This window comes from Chrysochloris asiatica, unplaced genomic scaffold (genome assembly GCF_000296735.1).
Source record: "Chrysochloris asiatica unplaced genomic scaffold, ChrAsi1.0 scaffold00007, whole genome shotgun sequence".
NCBI lineage: Eukaryota > Metazoa > Chordata > Mammalia > Afrosoricida > Chrysochloridae > Chrysochloris > Chrysochloris asiatica.
Genome location: NW_006408525.1, coordinates 31148679 through 31170546, shown reverse-complemented (window position 1 = coordinate 31170546; position 21868 = coordinate 31148679). Strand labels below are relative to the sequence as shown.

The 21868-nt window shown below is 46.2% G+C and overlaps 1 protein-coding gene across 1 annotated transcript in view; it reads left to right on the top strand.

Annotated features, from left to right (window-relative positions):
* Positions 1-21251, top strand: part of PLEKHM1 (pleckstrin homology domain containing, family M (with RUN domain) member 1) — a 58852-nt gene extending 37601 nt beyond the window's left edge. The window contains exons 7-11 of the mRNA XM_006833720.1: positions 84-229; positions 4381-4574; positions 19623-19686; positions 20189-20346; positions 21140-21251. Coding sequence (XP_006833783.1) covers positions 84-229; positions 4381-4574; positions 19623-19686; positions 20189-20346; positions 21140-21251 — 674 coding nt within the window. The remainder of the gene's footprint in view (positions 1-83; positions 230-4380; positions 4575-19622; positions 19687-20188; positions 20347-21139) is intronic.
* The last annotated feature ends 617 nt before the right edge of the window (positions 21252-21868 follow it).

Here is a 21868-nt window from a genome sequence, read left to right as displayed (position 1 = left end):
GTCCTTTCCACCCGAGTAGCGACTCTGGTTCAGGAGCTGCCTGTGACTACAGCTGCTCACTCTCCCACCATCTGTCTCCCCAGGCTGCTCCCGGCAAATCGGCTTCTCATTTGTACGACCCAAACTCTGTGCCTTCTCTGGCCTCTATTACTGTGACATCTGCCACCAAGATGATGCCTCAGTGATTCCAGCCAGGATCATCCACAACTGGGACCTCACCAAGCGCCCGGTAAGTGTGAGGCCAGGACTGCTGAGAGACAGAAGGTCGGTTACCCGTTTTCACCGCTGCTTCTCAGCTAATGGGGGGGTGTCATAAGTTCCATTCTTGTGATGTGGGGCAGCTGACCAAGAGAAAAACTGGCTGTTTGTTGGTCCCCAGCCCCAGAACAGAGGTCTGTCAGTGCCTGCCCTGGTGCCCAAATGGGTATCTGAGAATGGTTGTCTGCTGCTCTAGGACTGCAGACAAAATTGATTGAGGCACCAGCAGGTAGCTAGGTGATAAAGAACAAAGACATGACAGAGTAGATGGATGCATGGATGGATGGATGCTTGCTTGGATGGATGGATGCATGGATGGATGGATGCTTGGATGGATACATGGATGGGTGGATGGTTGGATGCATGCATGGATGGATGCTTGGATGGATACATGGATGGGTGGATGGATGGATGCATGCATGGATGGATGCTTGGATGGATACATGGATGGGTGGATGGATGGATGCATGCATGGATGGATGCTTGGATGCATGGATGCATGGACAGGCTGGCCAACTGTTTCTTCCCTGAGTGACCCACCTTGCCTTTGCCGGCCCTACAGGCCCTGAAACCGCTTCACCTATTTCATATTGTATTACTATTATTCATTAAAAATCATGTTTTTGAAAGCACTTTCTGGGGATCCCCCCATTGTAAAGATGAAGTGTGGTGGTGGTGGCTGTGTGCCGTGGAGTCGGTTCTGACTCATGGCGACCCTGTACAGAGTATAGTTATTGTTTAATGTTTTAAAATGACAGAAAAGCCCAAAGACAAATCAAACTCATGTCATCACCCTGAAACAGTCACCCTGCAGGCGACAGCCTTTTCTGTGGTGCTTATTTACTGGACTGCAAAGTCAGTTTGAACCACAAGGTCGGCGGCTCAAGTTCACCATCCACTCCTTGGAAACCCTATACAGGGTTACTATGGGTCAAAACCAACTCAAAGGCACTTAACAACTTAAGTGACTAGATCTACTTTTTATACAGCATTGGACCCATGCTGCTTTATAATGTGCTTTTTTCACTTAGTATTGTAATATCTGGATTCCTGGTGTGGCACTGTAGAATCAGCACTGGACTGCTAACAGCAGGGTCAGTGGTTCAAACCCACCAGTTGTTCCTCAGAAACCTTATACAGGGTCGCTATGGGTCAGAACTGACTCAACAGCACTTAACAACAACAACAACAGCATTGTAATATCTTGGGCACATTTTTTTATGTTCACCAAATGCCTTTGGATAAGATACAGTCTAAGATCTTTCCAGTTTTTCTCTTTTCTGGCTAACTTTGGTCACTTTACCATGAGCCAATTATTTAACTTTGACTTCCTCGTCTAGGAACCATGGTGGCCCAGTGCTTAGGTGCTCAGCTGCTGACTGAGTCCACTAGCCATTTCATATGTGGCCGTCTACTTCTGTAAAGATTTCCAGCCTTGGAAACCCCATGAGGCCGTTATGTTTCAACTCCTGGTGTGGCACTGGAGGATCAGCACTTATCTGAGAACCACAAGATTGGCAGTTCAAATACATCAGCTGCTCCTTGGAAAGTCTATATAGGATCACTATGAGTTGGAAGCAACACGATAACACTTAACAACGAAGGGTCTCTATGAGTCGGAATTGGCTGGACGACAGTGGTTGTGGTTGGGTTTGTGGTTTTTTTCATCCTGTAAAGAGGACTTAGTGTGTGTGTGTAGAGGTTGTTGTGATGACTAAACCTCAGAATGCATGTCCGCTGGGGCAGTCTGTGCCTGTCACTTAACGACAGTGCCCTTTGCCTCTCCTGTCATGCCTGCTGCCCTGAATTCACTCAATGTGCTTCAAAGGATGCAAACCTGCTTTCTTCCAGAGGCACAGATTCTAATAAGGCAGACATGAAAGAGGAGGAAGAAGCTCTTTGCTTTTCTCCAGACCCAAGGCCAGCCAGATGTGCACGCTTTGCCCTGTGGTTGTGTGCTCATCAGCGGGCAGGGCAGGTGATCCTCAGAGTCCGTTCTATTTGAAAGGACTGTGGAATGGGGATGCAGTCTTGCTTGGTGCCTCCTGCTCCTCGTGCCTCCTGCTCCTCCCCTGGTAACCTGTGCATCCTGGGGAGGAGAAACCCCAAAGAAGTTGACTTCACTGGGCTTTTTGTGTTATTTACCTTTGTTAGAAGAAATTCAACCTAAAAATGACTCAAGGCTGTAAATCTATATGGGACTAGAAAGGCTCATCTTTCTCCTGTTGAGCAGCTGGTGGATTTGAACTGCCGACCCTCTGGTTAACAGCCCAATCTGCTATGCCACAAGGGCTTCTTTTTCTAAGTAAAAAATTAAAATAATCTCTAGGCTTATATGAGGTCAGGAATATCCAGTTTCTTTCCAAAGATCACTGACCAGCAGGAGAACAGAGACATGACAATGGAAAGTGGCTGGCTTAGAGTTTGGGGCCTTTTGTGTGCTGTTACCATGCTGACTGACCCACTTGTGCCTAGATCTAGCTGGTACTTGGCGGGCTGTTGGTTCAGGGCTGAGGCCTCTTTCTTTGTCTCCTCGCCCACAGGCTACAACAGTCCCTGGGGGGCACCGAGCCCTTGCCCATCCATAGCACTTGGCAGTGTTCCTTACACATTCCTTTGTGTTAGTTCATGGGAGCCTCACCCAAGGCCCGAGGCTGAGGCGTGGGAAGAGCTGCACTGGGACTGGAGAGCAGCAGTTTGATCCCTGTCACCAGTGGGGTTTGCCATCGGGCTGTCTTAGACTGGAGGGGGCTAGTACCTCAGAGCTCTAGGGATTGGGAAAAGAGACAAGACCTGAGGCATGCTGATGGAGCTGGGAGACAGGAGGCCAGAGACCTTCTCAGCCCCTAACACAGAAGCAGCTCTCCTGAGGTCTGGTGACATTCTCTCAAGGGGGCAGCTAGGCACCCGCAGAGTCTGATCGTAGCTCACATTTACTGGGGATGTGCTACACGCCCTGGGCCAGGAGTGTGTATGGACTGTCGCCTTTAATCTAAACTCACAATCATACAAATGAAGTTGTTAAGTGCCAATTCATAGTGGCCCTGTATAGGGTTTCCGAGATTGTCAGTCTTTGCAGGAGCAGAAAGCCTCACCTTTCTCCTGTGAAGTGGCTGGTGATCTTGTAATTTGCAGTCCAGTGCCACCACACTCCCCACAAATGGTGTAGGAGCTTTTATTATCCCCACTTTACAGATGAGGAAACTGAGTCAGAGATTAAATACATGTGACAAGGCCACGTGTGACAGCTAAGACATGCTGGAGACCGGATTCAAACCCATTCCTGACTCCAAAGCCCAACACAGGATAAGTCTCAGGAATAGATGGAGAGAACACCTTAGTCCCTTCATCCTCTGATCATGGCCATGAGGAAACTGCAGCGAGAGAAGGTTCTCAGTGGTCAGTGTGGCAGCCCAGCGTGCAGAGACAACACCTACAAAAGGCAGGATTGGTTAAGTCACTGCAACCTCTCTGAGCCTCACTTACCTCATCTGTAAAACAGGGCTGATGACTTACTTCTGCCTTGGGTTCTTAGCAGGATTAACAGAGGATGTGGTCGAGGCCCAAGCCCAGTGTCTGGCAAATAGTACGTGTCCAATAATTGCCCTGTCATTAGCACCAGGCTGATGGTAGAACCTTCAGGGCTGCTGGTTGGGAGAGGCTGAGACTGGACACTTGGCTCTTCCACACACAGACGTGGGGAGCCCCCAGCTGTTGCTTCTGGTGAGAGCTGGGGAGCAAACCTCTTGTTAAGCAGTGTCAGATCTGTGGTTTCCTGTTGTTGGAGCCTGACTCAGCCCACCTGGTTCCTGAGTCAGGGCCTGGTGGGGAAGCACAGCGCCTCTTCCCTTTAGGCAGGAAAATGGGGGCTGGGACAACAGGAAATAGTGGGAAGGGTCTTTGAAGCCTAGTGGGGGAAGGGACTCAACATGGTTGGGGAGGGGCAGCAGCCTTTTGCCATGGAAGAAGATAAACTGAGTTCAAACCCTGACCCTACCAGCTTCAGTTTCCTCATCTGTAAAATGGAAGATCACATTCCTTCTCTTGGAACGTTGTTGGAAGGATGGGTGAGTGAGTAGATAGCATGGTGCCTGGGCGACTGATTTCTGGTGGTGTCTCCAGATCTGCCGGCAGGCCCTGAAGTTCCTGACACAGATCCGGGCCCAGCCCCTCATCAACCTGCAGCTGGTGAACGCCTCTCTGTACGAGCATGTGGAGCGGATGCACCTCATTAGGAGGAGACGGGAGCAGCTGAAGCTTTTGGGGGACTACCTGGGCCTGTGCCGAAGTGGAGCCCTGAAGGAGCTAAGCAAAAGGTGAGCACCCTGGGCAAGGGTGGAGGCACACAGGCACACACACGTGGGTGGGGGCTGGGGGTAGTGACAAAGCCCAGGCAAGGCATCTCCTGGGAGAGATACCAGGGCTGGGCTGAGATCTCCTTCCCATCCCATGAGGGTAGGCAAATTACCATATGCTTCAGGAGTGGTTTTTTGTTTGTTGCATCTATTCATTTCTTTACTCAACAAATATTAATTGAGACTATACTAAGTGCCAAGCACTGGACTTGCTGTGTGGGATACATAGCTGAAGAGAGTAGACACCATTCCCAGCTTCTGTCTGGTGGGGAAGGCAGAGGAGAAACTAGGGGTGAGGCCTGGGAGAGAAAGAGCTGGACACTTAGATTGGGACCAGAGGATGGCAGAGAAGACTTCTTTAAGGAGGTGGAAACCTGAAGAAGGAAGTAGGAGTTGAAAAGAGGAAGAGAAGGGAGAAGGAGTGTTGCAGATGGAAAACTCAGCATCCATAAGACTGTGAACGAGAACATTATGCGTGGCCACAGTGAGGAGGGAAGTGGGCAGGTGTGGAGAGAGGAGGGTGAGGGCCAGACCATGAAGGCTTGTCTTGCCCTGTCTTCTCCCATCCTCAGCCAGTCTGTGGCAGCAATCCTCCCAAAAGGCTCAGGAAAGGGTGCCCGGGGCCTTGGGGGCTTCAGTGCTCAGGGGTGGGAGGTAATGCTGGTCTTCAGCAGGGATTTGACCTTTCTGTGCCTCATCATAGATACCCCCTAGTTCTGCAGTCACTGCCCAGAACTATAGCCTTCTGTGGGTCCCTGCTGGCTTGGGGCTTCAGGAGGGCAGGCCTCCAGCAGAGGAACTGAACTGCCTTGTGTGAGACGTCTGCCTTTGCGGGTTTCCTGCATGCCCTTCAGAGCCCCCCACCCCATAGGGCTGGCACAAAGACCACCTTGCTGAAGGGCCAATCTGCAGCATCCAGTGCATGTCTGCTGGGCTCTTCGGGATAGGCTGCTACAGGGGTCTCTTTAGGCTAGGCTGATTGGCTGGCCCCTCACAGGCCCCAGAGAGCAGCCAGCTGAGCCCAGTCCTCTCCAAAGGGCCCAGAACAGGAAGTCCTCTGAGGACCACTACTGAGGGGTGCTGTGAGGCTCTGCCCGCCTCCATTGTCAGCTGGATGGCTGGATATTGCCTCTCAGATGATGCTGACTCACTCCCAACCTTTATGAGATCCTGTGAGGGCTCCAGGGAGTCTGCCCCCTGAGCGGGTGGTGAAATCTCAGGTCAGGTGGGGCCTTGTCACCCTCCCTGGTCAAGGGGCCTGGCACAAGCAGAGTCCTGCATACCTTGTGTAGGTCAGGTGCCTGCAAGGTGGGTTCCTGCTTACCACCTCCGCCCTGCTGAGCAGAGCAGAAGCTGAACCAGAAAGCAGACTTCTTAGTTCACAGGAACCACTCCTGTCTGTTCACTGGGCCTGTTGACTTGGCTCTGGCCCAGCCTGTGCTGGGGGCTGCCAGCTGTTCCCATCTGAGAGCAGCAGATCTGCACACCTACTGTGTACCCATCCTGGGGCAAGCAGGGTTGTGCCTGTGGATGTTTGATTTTAGGAACAACATGAGGCAATGGGGAGAGTGCAGGAGCTGACTCTGGGGAAAGCTGGCTCACTTCTCTGAGCCCCAGCTTCCTCACCTCTGCAGTGGTGTTCCTGTGCCCTCCTGGCCTGCTGTCGGTGTGGCGCACAGCGTGGCATGTGCTGTGCAGGAGGACGTCTGACCAGCCTGGGCAGCACCCAAAGGACCAGCAAAGCTCCCAAAGGAGATGGCATCTCAACAGAGGGTTCACAGAGACCTTTTTTCCTTTCAAATTTCTTTTGTTGTTTTTGAGAATATACACAGCAAAACATACACCTAAACTGTTTCATCATGTGCGTTTTAGTGACATTGATGACATTCTTTGAGTTCTGAAACCCTTCTCTCTTGTCTTCCCCATTAACCTAAACTCACAGCCTTCCCTAAGGTTCCAGTCTACCCTTGCTGTTGTCAGTTTAGTCCCAGAGAGCAGGGTGGGGAATGTCCAGCCCAGTGGCCATGTAAGGGCCATGAAATCATTTGGTCTGGTCCTTCCAAGACCTCCACTGTTTCAGCCTTCACATTGTTGTTGTGGTTAAGTACTGTCAAGTTGGTTCTGACTCATAGCGACTCTGAATCATAGCAACTCTGTATAGGGTTTCTGAGCAGCTGGTGAATTCGAACCACTGACCTTGTAGTTCAAACCAACCTTGTGGTCCAGTGCGTTATCCCACAGCACCACACCAGGACTCCAGCCATCACATTGGTGGTTGTGGTGATGTGCCATGGATTTGGTTCCAACACATAGTAACCCTGCATAGGGATTCTGAGGCTGTGAATCTTTATGGGGGCAGAAAGCCTCATCTCCCATGGAACCGCAGGTAGTTTCAAACTGCTAACCTTGAGATTAGCAGGCTGACTTGTAACAGCTGTGCTACCAGAGAGCTCCTTAGCCATCACATTGTTGTTGTTGTTAAGTGTCATTGAGTCAGTTCCGACTCATTGTGACCCTATATAGGGTTTCCCAGGACTGGCTGGTAAGCTTGAACCACTGACCTTGCAATTCAAACAACTTTGCAGTCTGACACATTAGCCCACAGTGCCACACCAGCCATCACATTGGGGGTGAGTTAATTAACTGTTTGACCAAATATAGCAGGCTCATTTTTTAAGTTTTTATTGTGAATTGAGTGATGGTTTACATGGGAGAACATCGACTTCACATTCATCCTATCGTATTTCATTTCATTGCAACGATTACAATCCCCTCCATGTGTCATCATTCAACAGCATTTGCTTCCATTTCCTGTTTTTTGGATGTACACTGAAACACTCAGGAATATATAACCATTCACACAACCAAAGGGTACACCCCGCAAGTAGCAGGCTAATTTTTAAGTTGATAATTTCGTATGAATTATACATTTTGGCAGAGACGAGGTTCCCCAGCCCTGCTTCAGGCAGACATTGTTTACTAATTAAGCTAAACAGTCTTGGTTTTGGTTTCGGTTTGTTTTTGTTTTTCCTTTCCAGAACTTTTTATTGTGGATTTGGTGAAAGTTTACAAAGTGAATTAGTTTCCTATTCCACAGTTAATGCACATGTTCCATGCCATCGGCTACAGCCCCCTCAGTGTGACAGCACTCTTCCTACGTTGACCCTGGATTCCCCATTTCCAGTTTTCCCTCTTTTCCTGCCCCTTCCTGTCCTCTGACCTTCATTTTTAGGCAGATGCGTTCCTTGTGGGTGATGGTGTTCTCTTTCCCAGCTTGTCTGTTGTTTAGCTGAAGGGTCATTTGAGGGAGTGGGTTCAGTTCCAGGTGTGAAGTGTATCTGAGGGCCATAATCTCGGGGTTCCACCAATCTCCGTCTGGTCTTTTTTATGATTTTGGATTTTGTTTTACATTTTCCTCCCATTCTGTCCACAGCTGTCTGTTGTGATCCTGAGCTGAGTGGGCATTGTTGAGTCTTCTGCTCTCAGGCTAGTGGAGGCATTGGTCATGTGGTTCATTAGCCCTGTGGACAAATTGGATCTTTGAGTCTTTGATTTTCTTCACAGGTTTTGCTCCCAACTGGAAGCAAATAGTTCCAATAGTTGTCTCTTAGATGGACACCATCAAGTGTTTAAGACTCCAGTTAGTACTCCCCAAAGTAAGATTTACAGCAGTGTCTTTATGGAGTATGTTGTAATGAAAGCAATTAGCCACCTACTCTTGACCCTCCTATTCCTGACTCTCTTCCTCTGTTGCTTCAGGCAGGTAGAGACCAATTGTGCCTTGGATGGCTGCTTGCTAGATTTTTAAACCCTAGGCACTCACTCCACATGAAGTAGGAGACTCCTAGTACAACAGCTGAACATGATTGACTTGGATATCCCCTGAGACTGTTTCTAAGCCCTCTAGCCCAGTAACTCTTTCCCTCAGGGTTGTTGGGTTTGGTAAAATGTTTGTGTAACTTTACCCCCTCTATGCTTTGTTATATGCATGTACATACAGGGGGTGGTAGGGCACTGTAAGATAAGCACTGGTCTGCTAACCACAAGGTCTGCAGTTCACACTCACCGGCTGCTCCTTGGAAACCCTATTCAGGGTTGCTATGAGTTGGAACCTACTCAAAAGCACTTAACAACAATACATAAGGGGCCTTCAAAAATTCCCTGGAAAAATTCCATTATCTTTTTTTTAACTTTTTATTGAGATTGAGTGCTGGTTTACAGACAAGATCATCAGCTGTACACTCAATAAATCACACACTGTGTTTCATCTCAATGACTACAATCCCCTTGGCTGCAACCACAGTCATTCTACTTCCGCCCTGCAGTTCCTATTTGCATTCCACCCACCTTTCCACCCCTTCTCAACTTTGTTCTTAGGAAAGTTTGTTGGAAAATATTGCCCTAAAAATTCCATTATCTTTTAGTTCGTTTTTCCCACGAACTTTTTGAAGCCCCCTCGTATGTTTGCAGTACGTACAAATATATATGCAGAAATTGTTGGTTTTGAGTGCTGGCAAGTCAGTTTTGATTTATGGTGTTGTTGTTAAGTGCCAACGAGTCGGTTCTGACTCATAGCCACCCAGTGTAGGGTTTCCAAGGAACTACTGGTGAGTTTGAATCACCGAACTTGTGGTTCAAACTGACCTTGCAGTCCTGTGCTTACCTTACAGCGACACACCAGGACTGCAGTGTTACAGGATTGTGTATTTAATAATTATTTGCCATTGTTGCCTTTTACTCTAGGAACCTCCTGTTATCTTATTTTGCTGTTTTATATTGACCTCTCCCTAATTGTGTATTGCCTTTCCCTTGAACCAAATGAATACACATCTGCTATGTAGTTAGTGGTTTGATTGTTTAATTGTAAGATGGCTTCAGGGGTTATTTCTGGTTTCAGGTTTAAAGATGATTTCAGGGCAGTAGTTTCAGGGATTCTCAGTTCTCCATGGCTCCATGAGGTGTAGAGTCCATGAAAATTTGAAATCTGTATTTCCCCCTTGGAATCATAATTCTTCTATTGAATCTTTGATCATTTAAATGTTCAGTAATGATAGACAGGCACCATCGCGATCTTCAGGCCTCATCGCAAAGGAGACAGTTGTTCATAAAAGCAGTTAGCCACCTTCTCCTTACCCTCCATGCCTGACTCTCTTCCTCTCTTGCTTCAGGCAGGTAGAGACCAATTGTGCCTTGGATGGCAGCTTGCTAGTTGTTGTGGGGTTTGTTTCCTAAAGTTTTTATTGTGAATTGAGTGATAGTTTACATGGGAGAACATCAGTTCATTTCATTGCAATGATTACAATTCCATGCATGCTTCATTTTGGTTTTTTTTGGATGTGCGCCAAAACACTCAGGAATAAAGAATCATTCCAACAGCCAAAGAGCACACCCTGCCTCCGGCCGCCAACACACATCACCTCTCCCTCCATGAGTCTAGAATCCTCAGCTTCACCATCTCTCCATGTTTCCATCTCTGGCTTCGCCACTTCTTTGGGTAGGGTCCCCCACTCTGTGCTCGCTCTTCTCCCTTGATGTTCCCAGGGTCCTCCGCTCTGGCACTGTAAGGTCGACCACTCACCCCTTTTTGCTACAAAACTTCTACTTTATAGTTGCGACAATCTGCTTGCTAGTTTTTTAAACCCCAGGCACTACCCCATGAATGAGGCACCAAACATTACTAGGCCAGCTAACTGGGATGTCCCAGGAAACCAGGACCCTAAACCTCCAAACCGAAGGACCGAATCCCATGAGATGCTTGGTTGTATATAAACGGCCTCAGCAGCTACTCTCTCTCTCTTTTCTTTTTTGGTCATTACTGTAAATCTATCACAATGTCTACCAAGTCAACATTTTACAGGTGTGTGTTATCTATTAACAGTAATTACAATAGTCAGCTATGCAACCCTAACCTTAAGAGATTTTTTTTTCAGTCATTAACCCTCATTTACTTCCCCCTGCCTTCCATCCATGTTGTCGTTAAGTGCCGTCAAGTCGGTTGTGACCCATAGTGACCCTGTATAGGGTTTCTGAGGAGCATCTTGGTAATTACATTCTTGTCACATATATGATTTCTGAAACTATTCTCCCAGTCAATAAGTTGTTTTTTCATATATTGGTAAAGTTTTCTAATAAACAGTTTTTCATTTTTATGAGGTCCCATTGATTTCTTTTGTCTTTGGCTGTTCATGCTTCTATTAGTGTATTAGATAATATGTTGTTGAAAACCAATCCTGACAGTATGGTCCCTGCTTGTTCTTGTAAGAATTTTATGGATTTATTTTGCTCATTTAGGTCCTTAATCCAGTTTCTATTTGTTTTCATATGTGATGTAAAGACTTACAGCCTCTGAAACCCTATCTAGGTCGCTATGAATCGGAACTGACTCGATGGTCACAGCAACAACAGCATGATGAGGCAAGGGGCCTGTTTCATCTTTTCTGCATGTGGGAATCCCACTTTCCCAGCATTCCATTTTGTCTGTTGACCATGTACCCTGCACTTTTCTAAATTCCTCAATTAGCTCTAGAAATTTTCTTATAGATTCTTTGGGATTTTTTTTTATATATAGGATCATAGCATTCACTAGGAAGTCCTGGTGTGGCACTGTGGGTTAATGCGCTGGACTGCAAAGTCGTTTGAACTGCAAGGTCGGTGGTTCAAGCTCACCACCTGCTCCTTGGAAACCCTATACAAGGTCACTATGGGTCGGAATCGACTCAACGGCACTTAACAACAACATCATTCACTAATAGAGATACTTTTACTTCTTTTTCCATCTAGATATGATTTATTTCTTTTTCTTGTCCTTTTGCTCTGTCAAGAACTTCTAATACAATATTAAATAGAAGTGGTGAAAGCAGGCACCCTTTTCTTGTTCTTGATTTCGAGGGGAAACTCTCTTTCTCCATTGCATGTAATGTTGACTGTTAGGTTTTCATATACAAGACGGTTCCAAAAAGTTCCTGGAAGAAACTCTCTTGTATGCCTAGATCGTATTGAGGAATTTCTATTCCAGTCCTCTTTAGGATTCTCATCAGAAATGCTATTGGATTTTATCGGATACTTTTTCTGCATCTAGAGAGATGATCATGTGATTCTTTTCCTTTAGTGCTGTATTATGTTGATTTTTTGTCGTTGTTTTTCTGATGCTGAGCCATCCCTGTGTTCCTAGAGTAATTCCGGCTTGGTAATGGTGTTTGATTCTTTTAACATACTGTTGGATTCTGTTCACTAGTATTTTGTATAGGATTTTTGCATCTTTATCATAAGGAATGGTGGTCTATAATTTTTTGTGTGTGTGTGTGGTGTCTTTCTCTGGTTTGGGCATCAGGGTTATGTTTGCTTCATAGAATGAATTATGGAGTATTCCTTCTTTTTCTGTCTTTTGGAAGAGTGTAAATAGTACTGGTGTCTTCTCTAAATGTTTGTGAGAATTCTCCAGGAAAGCCTTCTGATCCAGGACTTTTAGGAGACAGGATCACTACTTTGATCTCTTCACTTGTTATGGGTCTTCTGAGACGTTCTGTTTCCTCTTGTTGTGTGCTTCTAAGATTTGTCCATTTTGTCTAAGTTATCCAATTGGTTTCCATACAGTTGCATATAATATTCTGTCATAATTGTGGTTAGGTGCCATCAAGTCAGTTCCAACTCATAGCAACCCTGTGCACAACAGAACGAAACACTGCCCTGTCCTGTGTCATCCTCACAGTTACTATGCATGAGTCCATTGCTGCTGCCACTGTGCAGTCCATCTCATTAGGTGTCCTTTTCTTTATTCTGACCATCTACTTTAACAAGCACGATGTCCTTCTCCAAGGACTGATCTCTCCTGGTAATTTGTCAGAAGTATGAGAGACAAAATCTCATTCTGTCTACCAAGGAGCATTTTGGCTGAACTTCTTCCAACACAGATTTATTTGCTCATCTGGCAGTCCATGGTACTTTTATTCATCCCCTACACCATAACTCAAACGTGTTAATGCTTCTTCCGTCTTCCTTATTCATTGCCCAGCTTTCACACGCATATGAGGCTATTGAAAATACCATGGCTTGTGTCACGTGTACCTTCGTCCTCAAACTGACATCTTTGCTCTTCAACACTTTAAAGAGGTCTTGTGCAGCAGACTTGCCTACTGCAATATATGGTGTTTGATTTCTTGACTGCTGCTTCCATGAGTGTTGATAGTGGATCTGAGCAAAATGAAGTCTTTGAAACTTCACTCTTTTCTCTGTTTATATGGATGTTGTTTCTTGGTCCAGTGCTGAGGGGTTTTTTTCTTTACATTGAGGTACAATCCATACTGAAGGCTGTGGTCTTTGATCTTCATCAGTAAGCATTTTAGTTCCCCTTTGCTTTCCTTTCTCTTCGCTTCCAGCAAGCAAGGTTGTATCATATGCATATCATAGGCTGTTAATGAGTCTTCTCCAATCCGATGCCACATTATTCTTCTTCATATAATCCAGTTTCTTGAATTATTTGCTCAGCATACAGATTGGATAAATATGTTGAAAAGATACAACCCTGATGCACACCTTTCCTGATTTAAAACCATTTAGTATTCCCTTATTCTGTTCGAAACTCATGAGCACAATTAAGTGTTCTGGAATACCCATTCTTTGCAATGTTATCCGTAGCTTGGAGTGATCTACACAGTCGAAAACATTTGCTTAATCGGTAAAGCACAAGTAAACATCTCTTTGGTATTCTCTGCTTTCAGCCAAGCTCCATCTGTTGTCAGCAGTGACATGCCTCATTCCACGTTCTAGTCTGAATCCAGCTTGAATCTCTGGATGTTCTGTGTTGACGTGCTGTTGAAGATGTTTTTGAATTCTCTTCAGCAAAGTTTTACTTGCAAGTGATATTAACGTTACTGTTCTATGATTTTTGCATTGCCTTAACCCTAACTCTAACCTTGCTTTCCAAATTTCTTGGCACAGATGGGTGAGTGTCTCCAGTGCTGCATCCGTAAGATTTCAGTTTGTATTCCATCCCAGAGCCTTGTTCTTTGCCAGTGCCTTTAGTGCAGCTTCAAATGGTTGAACATCAACCATTTGTTTTGGTACAGTGACTCTGTATTCCTTTCATCTTCTTTTGATGCTTTCTGCATTATTCAATATTTTGCTGATAGAGGTCTTTAATTTTGTCTTCTTCAGCTGCCTTAAGAAATTTTCTTTTCAACTCTTTTACCTCATTTCTTCCATTCGTTTTAGCATCTCTACACTGGAAAGCAAGTTTCAGAGTCTCTTCTGACATCCCTTTTGGTCTTTCTTTCTTGTCTTCTTAATGACCTTTTGCTTTCTTCCTGATGATCTTGATGTCATCCTACAGCTCTTCTGGATTTCAGTCATTAGTGTTTAATGCATCAACTCTGTTCTTGAGATGGTCTCTAAATTCATAGTTCTCTTTATTTCTACCGAGTCAGTTGAATGTTACATCTGTCATTTTGTGTTTTGATTATTTGCAACTTTTCCTTGTCACTCTAGTTACTAGCTAAACTTTTGTCAATTTTATTCACCTTTTCAAATAACCAACTACTGCTTTTAATGATTATATTATTTTTCTGTTTATTTATGCTCTGATTGTTGATATTTCCTTTCTTCTGGTAGGTTTAGGCGTAGTTTGTTCTTCTCTTTATAGTTCGTGGAGTTGTTGATTTAGACTGTTAATTTGAGTTCTTTTTTCTTTTTTTATGAATGCATTTATTGCTCTATATGATTTCTCCTGAGTACTGCTTTCACTGCATTGTATAAGTTTTGGTTTGTTGTGTTTTTATTTTCATTTGACTCAAAGAATTTTGTGATTTCTCTTTTATTTCCTTCATGACCCATTGGCAGTTTAATGGTGTGTTGTGTAATTTCTCTTTTATGTATTTTCCAAATGTTTTTCAGTTACTGATATCTAGCTTCACTCTGTTATAGTCGGAGAAAATAGTTTGTATGGTTTCAGTCTTTTAAAATTTATCAAGACCTGCTTTGTGACCTAAAATATGGTCTGTAGAGGAGAATGATCCATGTGCCCTGGAGTAGCAGGTAGGTCGTATTGATTTTGAGTAGAGTGTTCTGTATGTATCTGTTAAGTCTAGTTGGTTTCTAGTGTCATTCAGGTCCTCTGCTTCCTTGTTGATCTTCTTTCTAGATGTTCTGTCTAGAACTGAAAGTGGTGTATTGAAGTCTCCATCTGTTACTATAGTGTGGTCTATTTGTTTCTTCAATTCTATCAATGTTTCCTTTATGTATTAGGTGCCTTAATGTTGGTATATGTTTATTATTGTTAAATCTTCTTGATTAATTGACCCTTTTATCACTCTATAGTGTCCATCATTATCTCTTCTGACAGATTTTGTCTTAAAGTCTACTTGGTTTGGTATTAAGATTGCCCCTCCAACACTCTTTGATTATTATTTGCATGGAATATTCATCACCCCCCCTCCATCTTTTCACTTTCAACCTATTTGTGTCTCTAGGTTCAAGATGTATCTCTTGTAAACAACATATAGTTGGATTGTGTTGGGGTTGTTTTAATCCATTCTGCAACTCTGCCTTTTGATTAGCACATTTATCCATTTACATTCACTATAATTACTGACCACCACTCGCCTTTCAATTTGTTGTACTGTGATGGCTTACATGTTGCTGTGATTCTGGAAGCTATGCCACAGGTACTTTAAATACCATGAGGGTCACCATGGTGGATAGATTTCAGATGAGCTTCTTCAAGAAGACAGACTAAGAAGAAGGAGAGACAGACTACTTCCAAATATTTAGTCACTGAAAACCTTATGAATAGCAGTGGAACACTGTCAGCACCAGAATATTGTCAGAGATAGTGCTGGAAGATGAGCCCCTCAGGCTGGAAGGCACTCAGAATGTGACTGGGGAAGAACTGCCTCCTCAAAGGAGAGTTGCTGTGATGATGTGAATGGAGTAAAGCCCTTAGGACCTTCCTTGGCTGCTGGTGCACAACTCAAAGTAAAGGGAAACAGCTGTAAACATCCATTAATAATCAGAACATGGAAAATATGTATGAAGTATGAATTTAAGAAAATTGAAAATTTTTCAGAAATGAAATGGAACACGTAAACATCAAGATCTCAGGCATTAGTGAGCTGAAATAGACTGGTATTGGCCATTTTGAATCTGACAGTCACATGGTGTACTATGCTGGGAATGACAAATTGATGAGGAATGGCGTTGCATTCATCATCTGAAAGAGCATACCAAGATCTGTCTTAAAGTACAATGCTGTCTGTAATAGGATATCCATAGGCCTACAAGGAAGACCAGTTAATGCCATTATGATTCAGATCTACACACGAACCACTAAAGTCAGTGATGATGAAATTGAACAATTCTACCTACTTCTTCAGAGTCAATTGGAATACAGAGGTTGGAAACAAAGAGGAAGCATCAGTAGTTGGAAAATATGGCCTTGGTGATAGAAACGATGCTGGAGAACGCATGATCGAATTTTACAAGACCAATAACTTCTTCATCGCAAATGCCTTTAATAAACAAACAATATAAAAAACAACTATATACATGGACCTCAGCAGATAGAATATACAGAAATCAAGTTACTATATCTGTGGAAAGAGATGGTGGGAAAACTCCATATTGTCAACCAAAACAAGGCCGGGGGCAGACTGTGGAACAGACCATCAAGTGCTCATATGTAAATTTAGGCTGAAGCAGAAGACCAAAGACTTCATTCTGCTCAAATCAACCATCAACACTCATGGAAACAGCTGTCAAGAAATCAAACAATGTATTGCATCAGGCAAATCTGCTGCACAAGACCTCTTTTAAGTGTTGAAGAACAAAAATGTCAGTTTGAAGATTAACGTGCTCCTGACCCAACCCATGGTATTTTCAATAACCTCATATGCATGTGAAAGTTGGCTAGTGAATGAGGAAGACTGTAGAAGAATTGATGCATTTGAATTATGGTATTGGAGAATATTGAAAGTACCATGGACTGCCAAAACAGATCTGTGTTAGAATAAGTATAGCCAGAGTGCTCCTTGGAAGCCAGATGGCCAGACTTTGTTTCTCATACTTCAGACATATTATTAGGAGGGACCTGTCAATGGAGAAAGACATCATGTCTGGTCAAGTGAAGGATCGGAGTTAAAGAGGAAAACTCCCAGTGAGATGGATTGGCACCGTGGCAGCAGCAATGAGCTCAGGTGTAACTGCGATTGTGAGGTTAGCCCAGGACTGGGCAGTGTTTTGTTCTGTTGTGCATAGGGTCACTATGAGTTGGTACCATCTCGATGGCATCTAACAACAACAACATAATTACTGATAAGTTACTTACTTTTGCCATTTTGTTGTTTTATGTGTGTCTTAAGCCTTCTTTGGAGTCCTGGTGTGGTGCTGCGGGATAATGTGCTAGACTGCAAGTTCAGTTTGAGCCAAACTCAGCCGCTCCTCAGAAACACTATGCAGGGTTGCTATGAGTTGGAACTGATTCATTGGCATTAGCATCAACAACAACAAGCCTTCTTTGTGTTTGTCCTTTACTTCTGACTTGCTTTTGTGCTTTGTTGTTAATTGTAGTGGTTACCATGAATATTACATTTAAGAGCTTGTATTTAGAACATTCTAGGATAAGTTGATCTTTTTTTCCTTTTTTTAAAAAAAAAAAAAGTTTCTCTTTACAGAGATAATCTCTAGTGGGTAATATTAAAATAGTCAAACAGTATCACAAGGAGAGGCAAGAAATTCAAATCACCTCTTCTCCATTCCCACATCCATCAATATCAATAGAGCATTCTTTCAGACTTCATTCTGTCTATTCATACATGAAAACAGTTACCTCTACTACACAAATGATGTCATGCAGATCTTGAACTGGCCTTTAGAAAACAAATAAAAAAGGAGGGAGGGAGGGAGAGGCCTAGCTTTGCTAAGGGAACCTGTACCATGGAGGTGAGAGGCAGTGTGGCTCACGGGGACTTCCCAGGGCAGCTGCACTGTGGTGATGGTCCCGGTGCCCTCAGGAGCCAGATGTGAATGTCCTGTGTGCCCACTGTAGGCAGTGGAGAGCCACTGAAGAGTTTTAAGCAGGGAACTGTCATGTTCTGATCCTGGTTTTTAGAAAAGACCCCTGTGGCAGCAGTTGATTGGGACTGAAGCCGATGGGGTCTGGGCAGAAAGGAATTAACCCAGGGAGATGAGAGTGCGGGGACTGAGTCAGCCAGAGAGGAGAGGAGAGGAAGAGGTGGGTTGAGAAGAATCATTGGTGAAGTCAGGGTGGAGTTCCCCTTTGCTAGTGGCAGTGCCCTGGCTGCGTGCACTGAGAGAGGAACCTGGGACTCAGAGGAGACAGGTAACACTGACACTTCCCACCACACCTCCCCGCTCCCCCCCTTGCCCCCATCACTGTATTGGTTACAGAAGTTAAGATGCAGCCATCTCCTCTCATCTTCCACCTTCTTCCAGGGAACCTAAAAATTCTTTACATCCCTTCCACAGGGAGTCAGTCTCTGGCCCAAGGAGCACAGAGAGGGGTCTATCTGTCTGCACACCGGGTTTCTCTGCCAGAGGCCAGGATGAGAGGTGGCCTCTTACTTGGGGCCAGTGCTTTCTCCTAAAGCCTCAGCCCAGTGTTGTAGAGAGAAACCGGCTGCCAGCCCTTGCTTAGCTAAGAGTGTGACAGGTCAGGGTATGGTGGTGGCTCACAGGGAAGCCCAGGGACTGACTGGCCCCCAGGGCTTCCAGGACAGTGGACAGAGGGCAGTTGAAAGAGACAACTCTCCAAACACTCAGCTCCTCCCTTCCTGCCAATTCAGAGCCAGCCCCCACATTTTCCTGGTGATCAGTGGCAGTTTCCTGCCGGCAGACAGCTGGACAAGCACTGAGGGAAAGCAGCATGGTAAACTGAGGGCCAATTGGCAGTGTCCCCACCCCATGTGGCACAGGGTGGCTGGCTTGGCTACTTGATGGGCCCCACCATCTCTGCCCCAGATTGGTCTTTTCTGGACCACAGCTAAGGCATGAGGTGGGGCAGAGCTAAGCCTCCAGTCCATATACTATATCCGCTCCGCCCCCCCGCCCCAGATTCCCCGTGTGACCCTCAGTGTCCCGGGGCAGGTTCCCAAACATCCTCTGACTTGGAGCGTTCTCTCCCACCCCAGTTACCACCACCACTGCCACCCCACCCCCACCCCACCCCCCACACAGAGCAAGGCCAGGCATGGACTTCTGCAGGTGTTTCCTCCTCTCTGTCCCTCAGGATGTCCCCATGGGAGCTCTGCCATTGGTGTGCTGGAAGTGAGAGGCAGCCCTCATCCTCTGCAGCCCTCCCCCGCCTTAAAATGGGATCTGCATGTTCTTCTCATGTAGCACCAAAGCCAGGTGCTTGGGTGTCTGTCCTTTGCTACACTAGGCCTGTAGGAGGACAGCCACTGTGTCCTATGCATTTCTGTCCCCAGCACTGGCACGTAGAATGGCAGTGACTGCCTTAGCCAACCTGTGGAGACATTCAGCACAGGCTCTGGAGCCAGACTCCTGCATTCAAACTCCAGCTCTGCCACTTACTAGCTGTGTGACCTCAGGCAAATTAACTAACCCCTCTGTGCCTCTGTTTCCTCTTCTCTTAGATGAGGATTCTAATAGTACCAACCTCCCAGAATGCTGTGCAGCTCAGATGATTTAATGTATGTAAAGCTCTTCCCTCCAGATCTGGCACCAAGTGTTAGCTGTCACCCCTTCGTCATCATCATTATCGTCAATTGTTTCTCATGTGCTCTGGACTCCGCCAAATTCTTGAAATGATTTACTCCTCAAAACAACTCTTATTTCTCACATGAGGAAACCCAAGGCTCGGAGGGCTTAAGTAGCTTGACTGAGGTCCAAAGCCCAGGCTGCCTCACTTTGCTCTCCTGCAGCCCAGGACCAGGCAGGGGGGTATTCATCTGCTTAGCAGCTGAAGAAATAAAAACAAAAACCACTGGGCATCTAGGTCAGGAAGACTCTGCTAAGGAATCTCTTCTGTTTTCTTGAAAGGCTCAACCACAGGAATTATCTCTTGGAGTTTCCCCACAAGTACAGTGTTGCTGACCTCCAACAGGTAAGAGAGTATGCCCGCCTCCCACTCCTGAACCTCTCTGGTGGGAGCTGTCTCCTGGGAGTATCAGAAAGGGGGATGGAAGTATGAGTGGGGGTAGGCCTCTTCAACTTCTTAGTACCTCAGAATGGTGTTGCCCTGTTGCCTGCCCAAGCTTCCTGAGGCAGTCATAAGGCCCCCATAAGCCCCCCAGATCCTCCAGCAAACCCTAGGATCATTGGGTTCCTCAGCCTTTCTCAGTATCCAGACTCCTCCCTGATCTGGTGGACAATGGGTGGAAGGGCCCTGGGGGAGAGTTTGGGGAGGGTAGAGCCTAGAGAGTCCCATAATCCCCCACTAATCTCAGAGCATGAGGGCTAGACACCTACTCAGGGAGGTTTTCTTGCCTAAGTGAGACTTTGAAGTGGACATTCTCCAGGCAGGTGGCTGTAGGCCCAGCAGGCCCAGTGTCAGCACTGTTGACTAAGAGGCCTGGCGGCCTGGTGGCCTGCACTCTCCTCCACAGATTGCCGAGAGTGCATACGAAGGATTCCTCAAGGCCTTGATTGACTTTGCCTCCCAGCACGTCTATCACTGCGATTTGTGCACCCAACGGGGCTTCATTTGCCAGATCTGCCACCACAATGACATCATCTTCCCCTTTGAGTTTGACACCACGGTCAGGTATGTGGGACAGCGTCACCCCAGCCCACCATGCTCAGCCTGGCCCGAGTGTTCCAGGGTGGCAGACCAAGTTCCAAGACCAAGGAACACATAGTGAACCTTCACTCTGTGTAGGTGCTAAGGGGTGGTGGAGGTTGTCCAGAGCAGCCCACACTCTGAGCAGTCAAGGCTGGCTCCGATCCAACCTTGGACAAGCCCTTACAGAGCTCTGCCATGCCATCCACTGACCTACAGAAGTGGTGGCCCAGGCCCTCCCTCTGTGAATGGTTTCTGCCCTGTAGTGTAGCACAGGGCTGGCACCTAGTGGGCACCTGGTGGGTGGTGCACACTGCCGCCGCCTCTGCTGCTGTAATTATTGTCTTGTTCCCAGTGATTGCTCATGTATTTGAATGCTTTTAATAGCATAGCCTAGAAGCCTCTAAATGGGAAATTCATCCACCAAATGTTCATCCCAGTCCAAGTAGGGCTGGAAAACTGAGCTAGTTGAAGTAGGAATCCATTCTCAGCAGGTGTTCCCTGACCAGGATCAGCGTCTGAATGGGCAGAGAGCTAAGTTTTTAAAGCTGTACAGTGTTTTAAACATAAGTACGAAATCAATTTAGTGAGTTTCAGGCAGCATTTAAAAAAAAAACTGAACTAGAACAGAGCATATAAGAACATTCCACATCATTTACAGGTAAGACAGGGACTGCCTGCATGCACTGGCTTGTGGATTCTGATAGGGGTTCTGATGGGCCACCTGGCCAAACTCCTGCCCCTTCATCACAAGCAGCATTTGCTGCTGTCTCCCTAGGTGTGCCGAGTGCAAGACTGTCCTTCACCAGAGCTGCCAGGCCGTGGTGAAGAAGGGCTGTCCCCGCTGTGCCCGCCGGCGCAAGTACCAAGAACAGAACATTGTCACCTAATCCAGAGACCACAGGGATGAGGGTACAGCTCAGCCATCCTAGCTGCAGTTTGTATCAGCCTGGGCTGTTTCGTCTCCTGGTCAGAGAGCATCGGATGTGACCATCTGACAGCGCAAACCTCACTCGGACGGAGGAAGCCTCAGTGGTGTCTCACGGCCCCCAACTGCTTCCCACTGCCCATCTGCTGCTGAGGGCAGGACGCTGGCTGATGCCCCTTCCATGGGGCTCTTGGTACTCATAAGCCCTCACTGTCACCGGCTTCCATTGGGGCTGGGGAACATTTTCAATTCCATATTCTGAGTAAAAGGTCTAGTTTTATAAGGTGGGTTCCCTGCCCCCTTCATATTTCAACAGAAAATATTTTTTTATTCTTGACTGTGCACAAGTCACCCAGGAAACCCGGACATTCTCACCCCAAGTGAAGTGGGCAGGGCTGCTGCTCAGAGACTGTTGGCAGGACCCGGTGCCTTTCCTGTGCCCTTGCCAGGCATCAGTAGCTCGAGTGCCATGTGCCAAACTGCCCATCAGACAGGACAGTCAGTCCCACCTCACTGACCACCCTCTTCCCCTCTCACCTCCTGAAAAGCCTGTCCCCTTTCTCATGCCAGTCTTGGCTC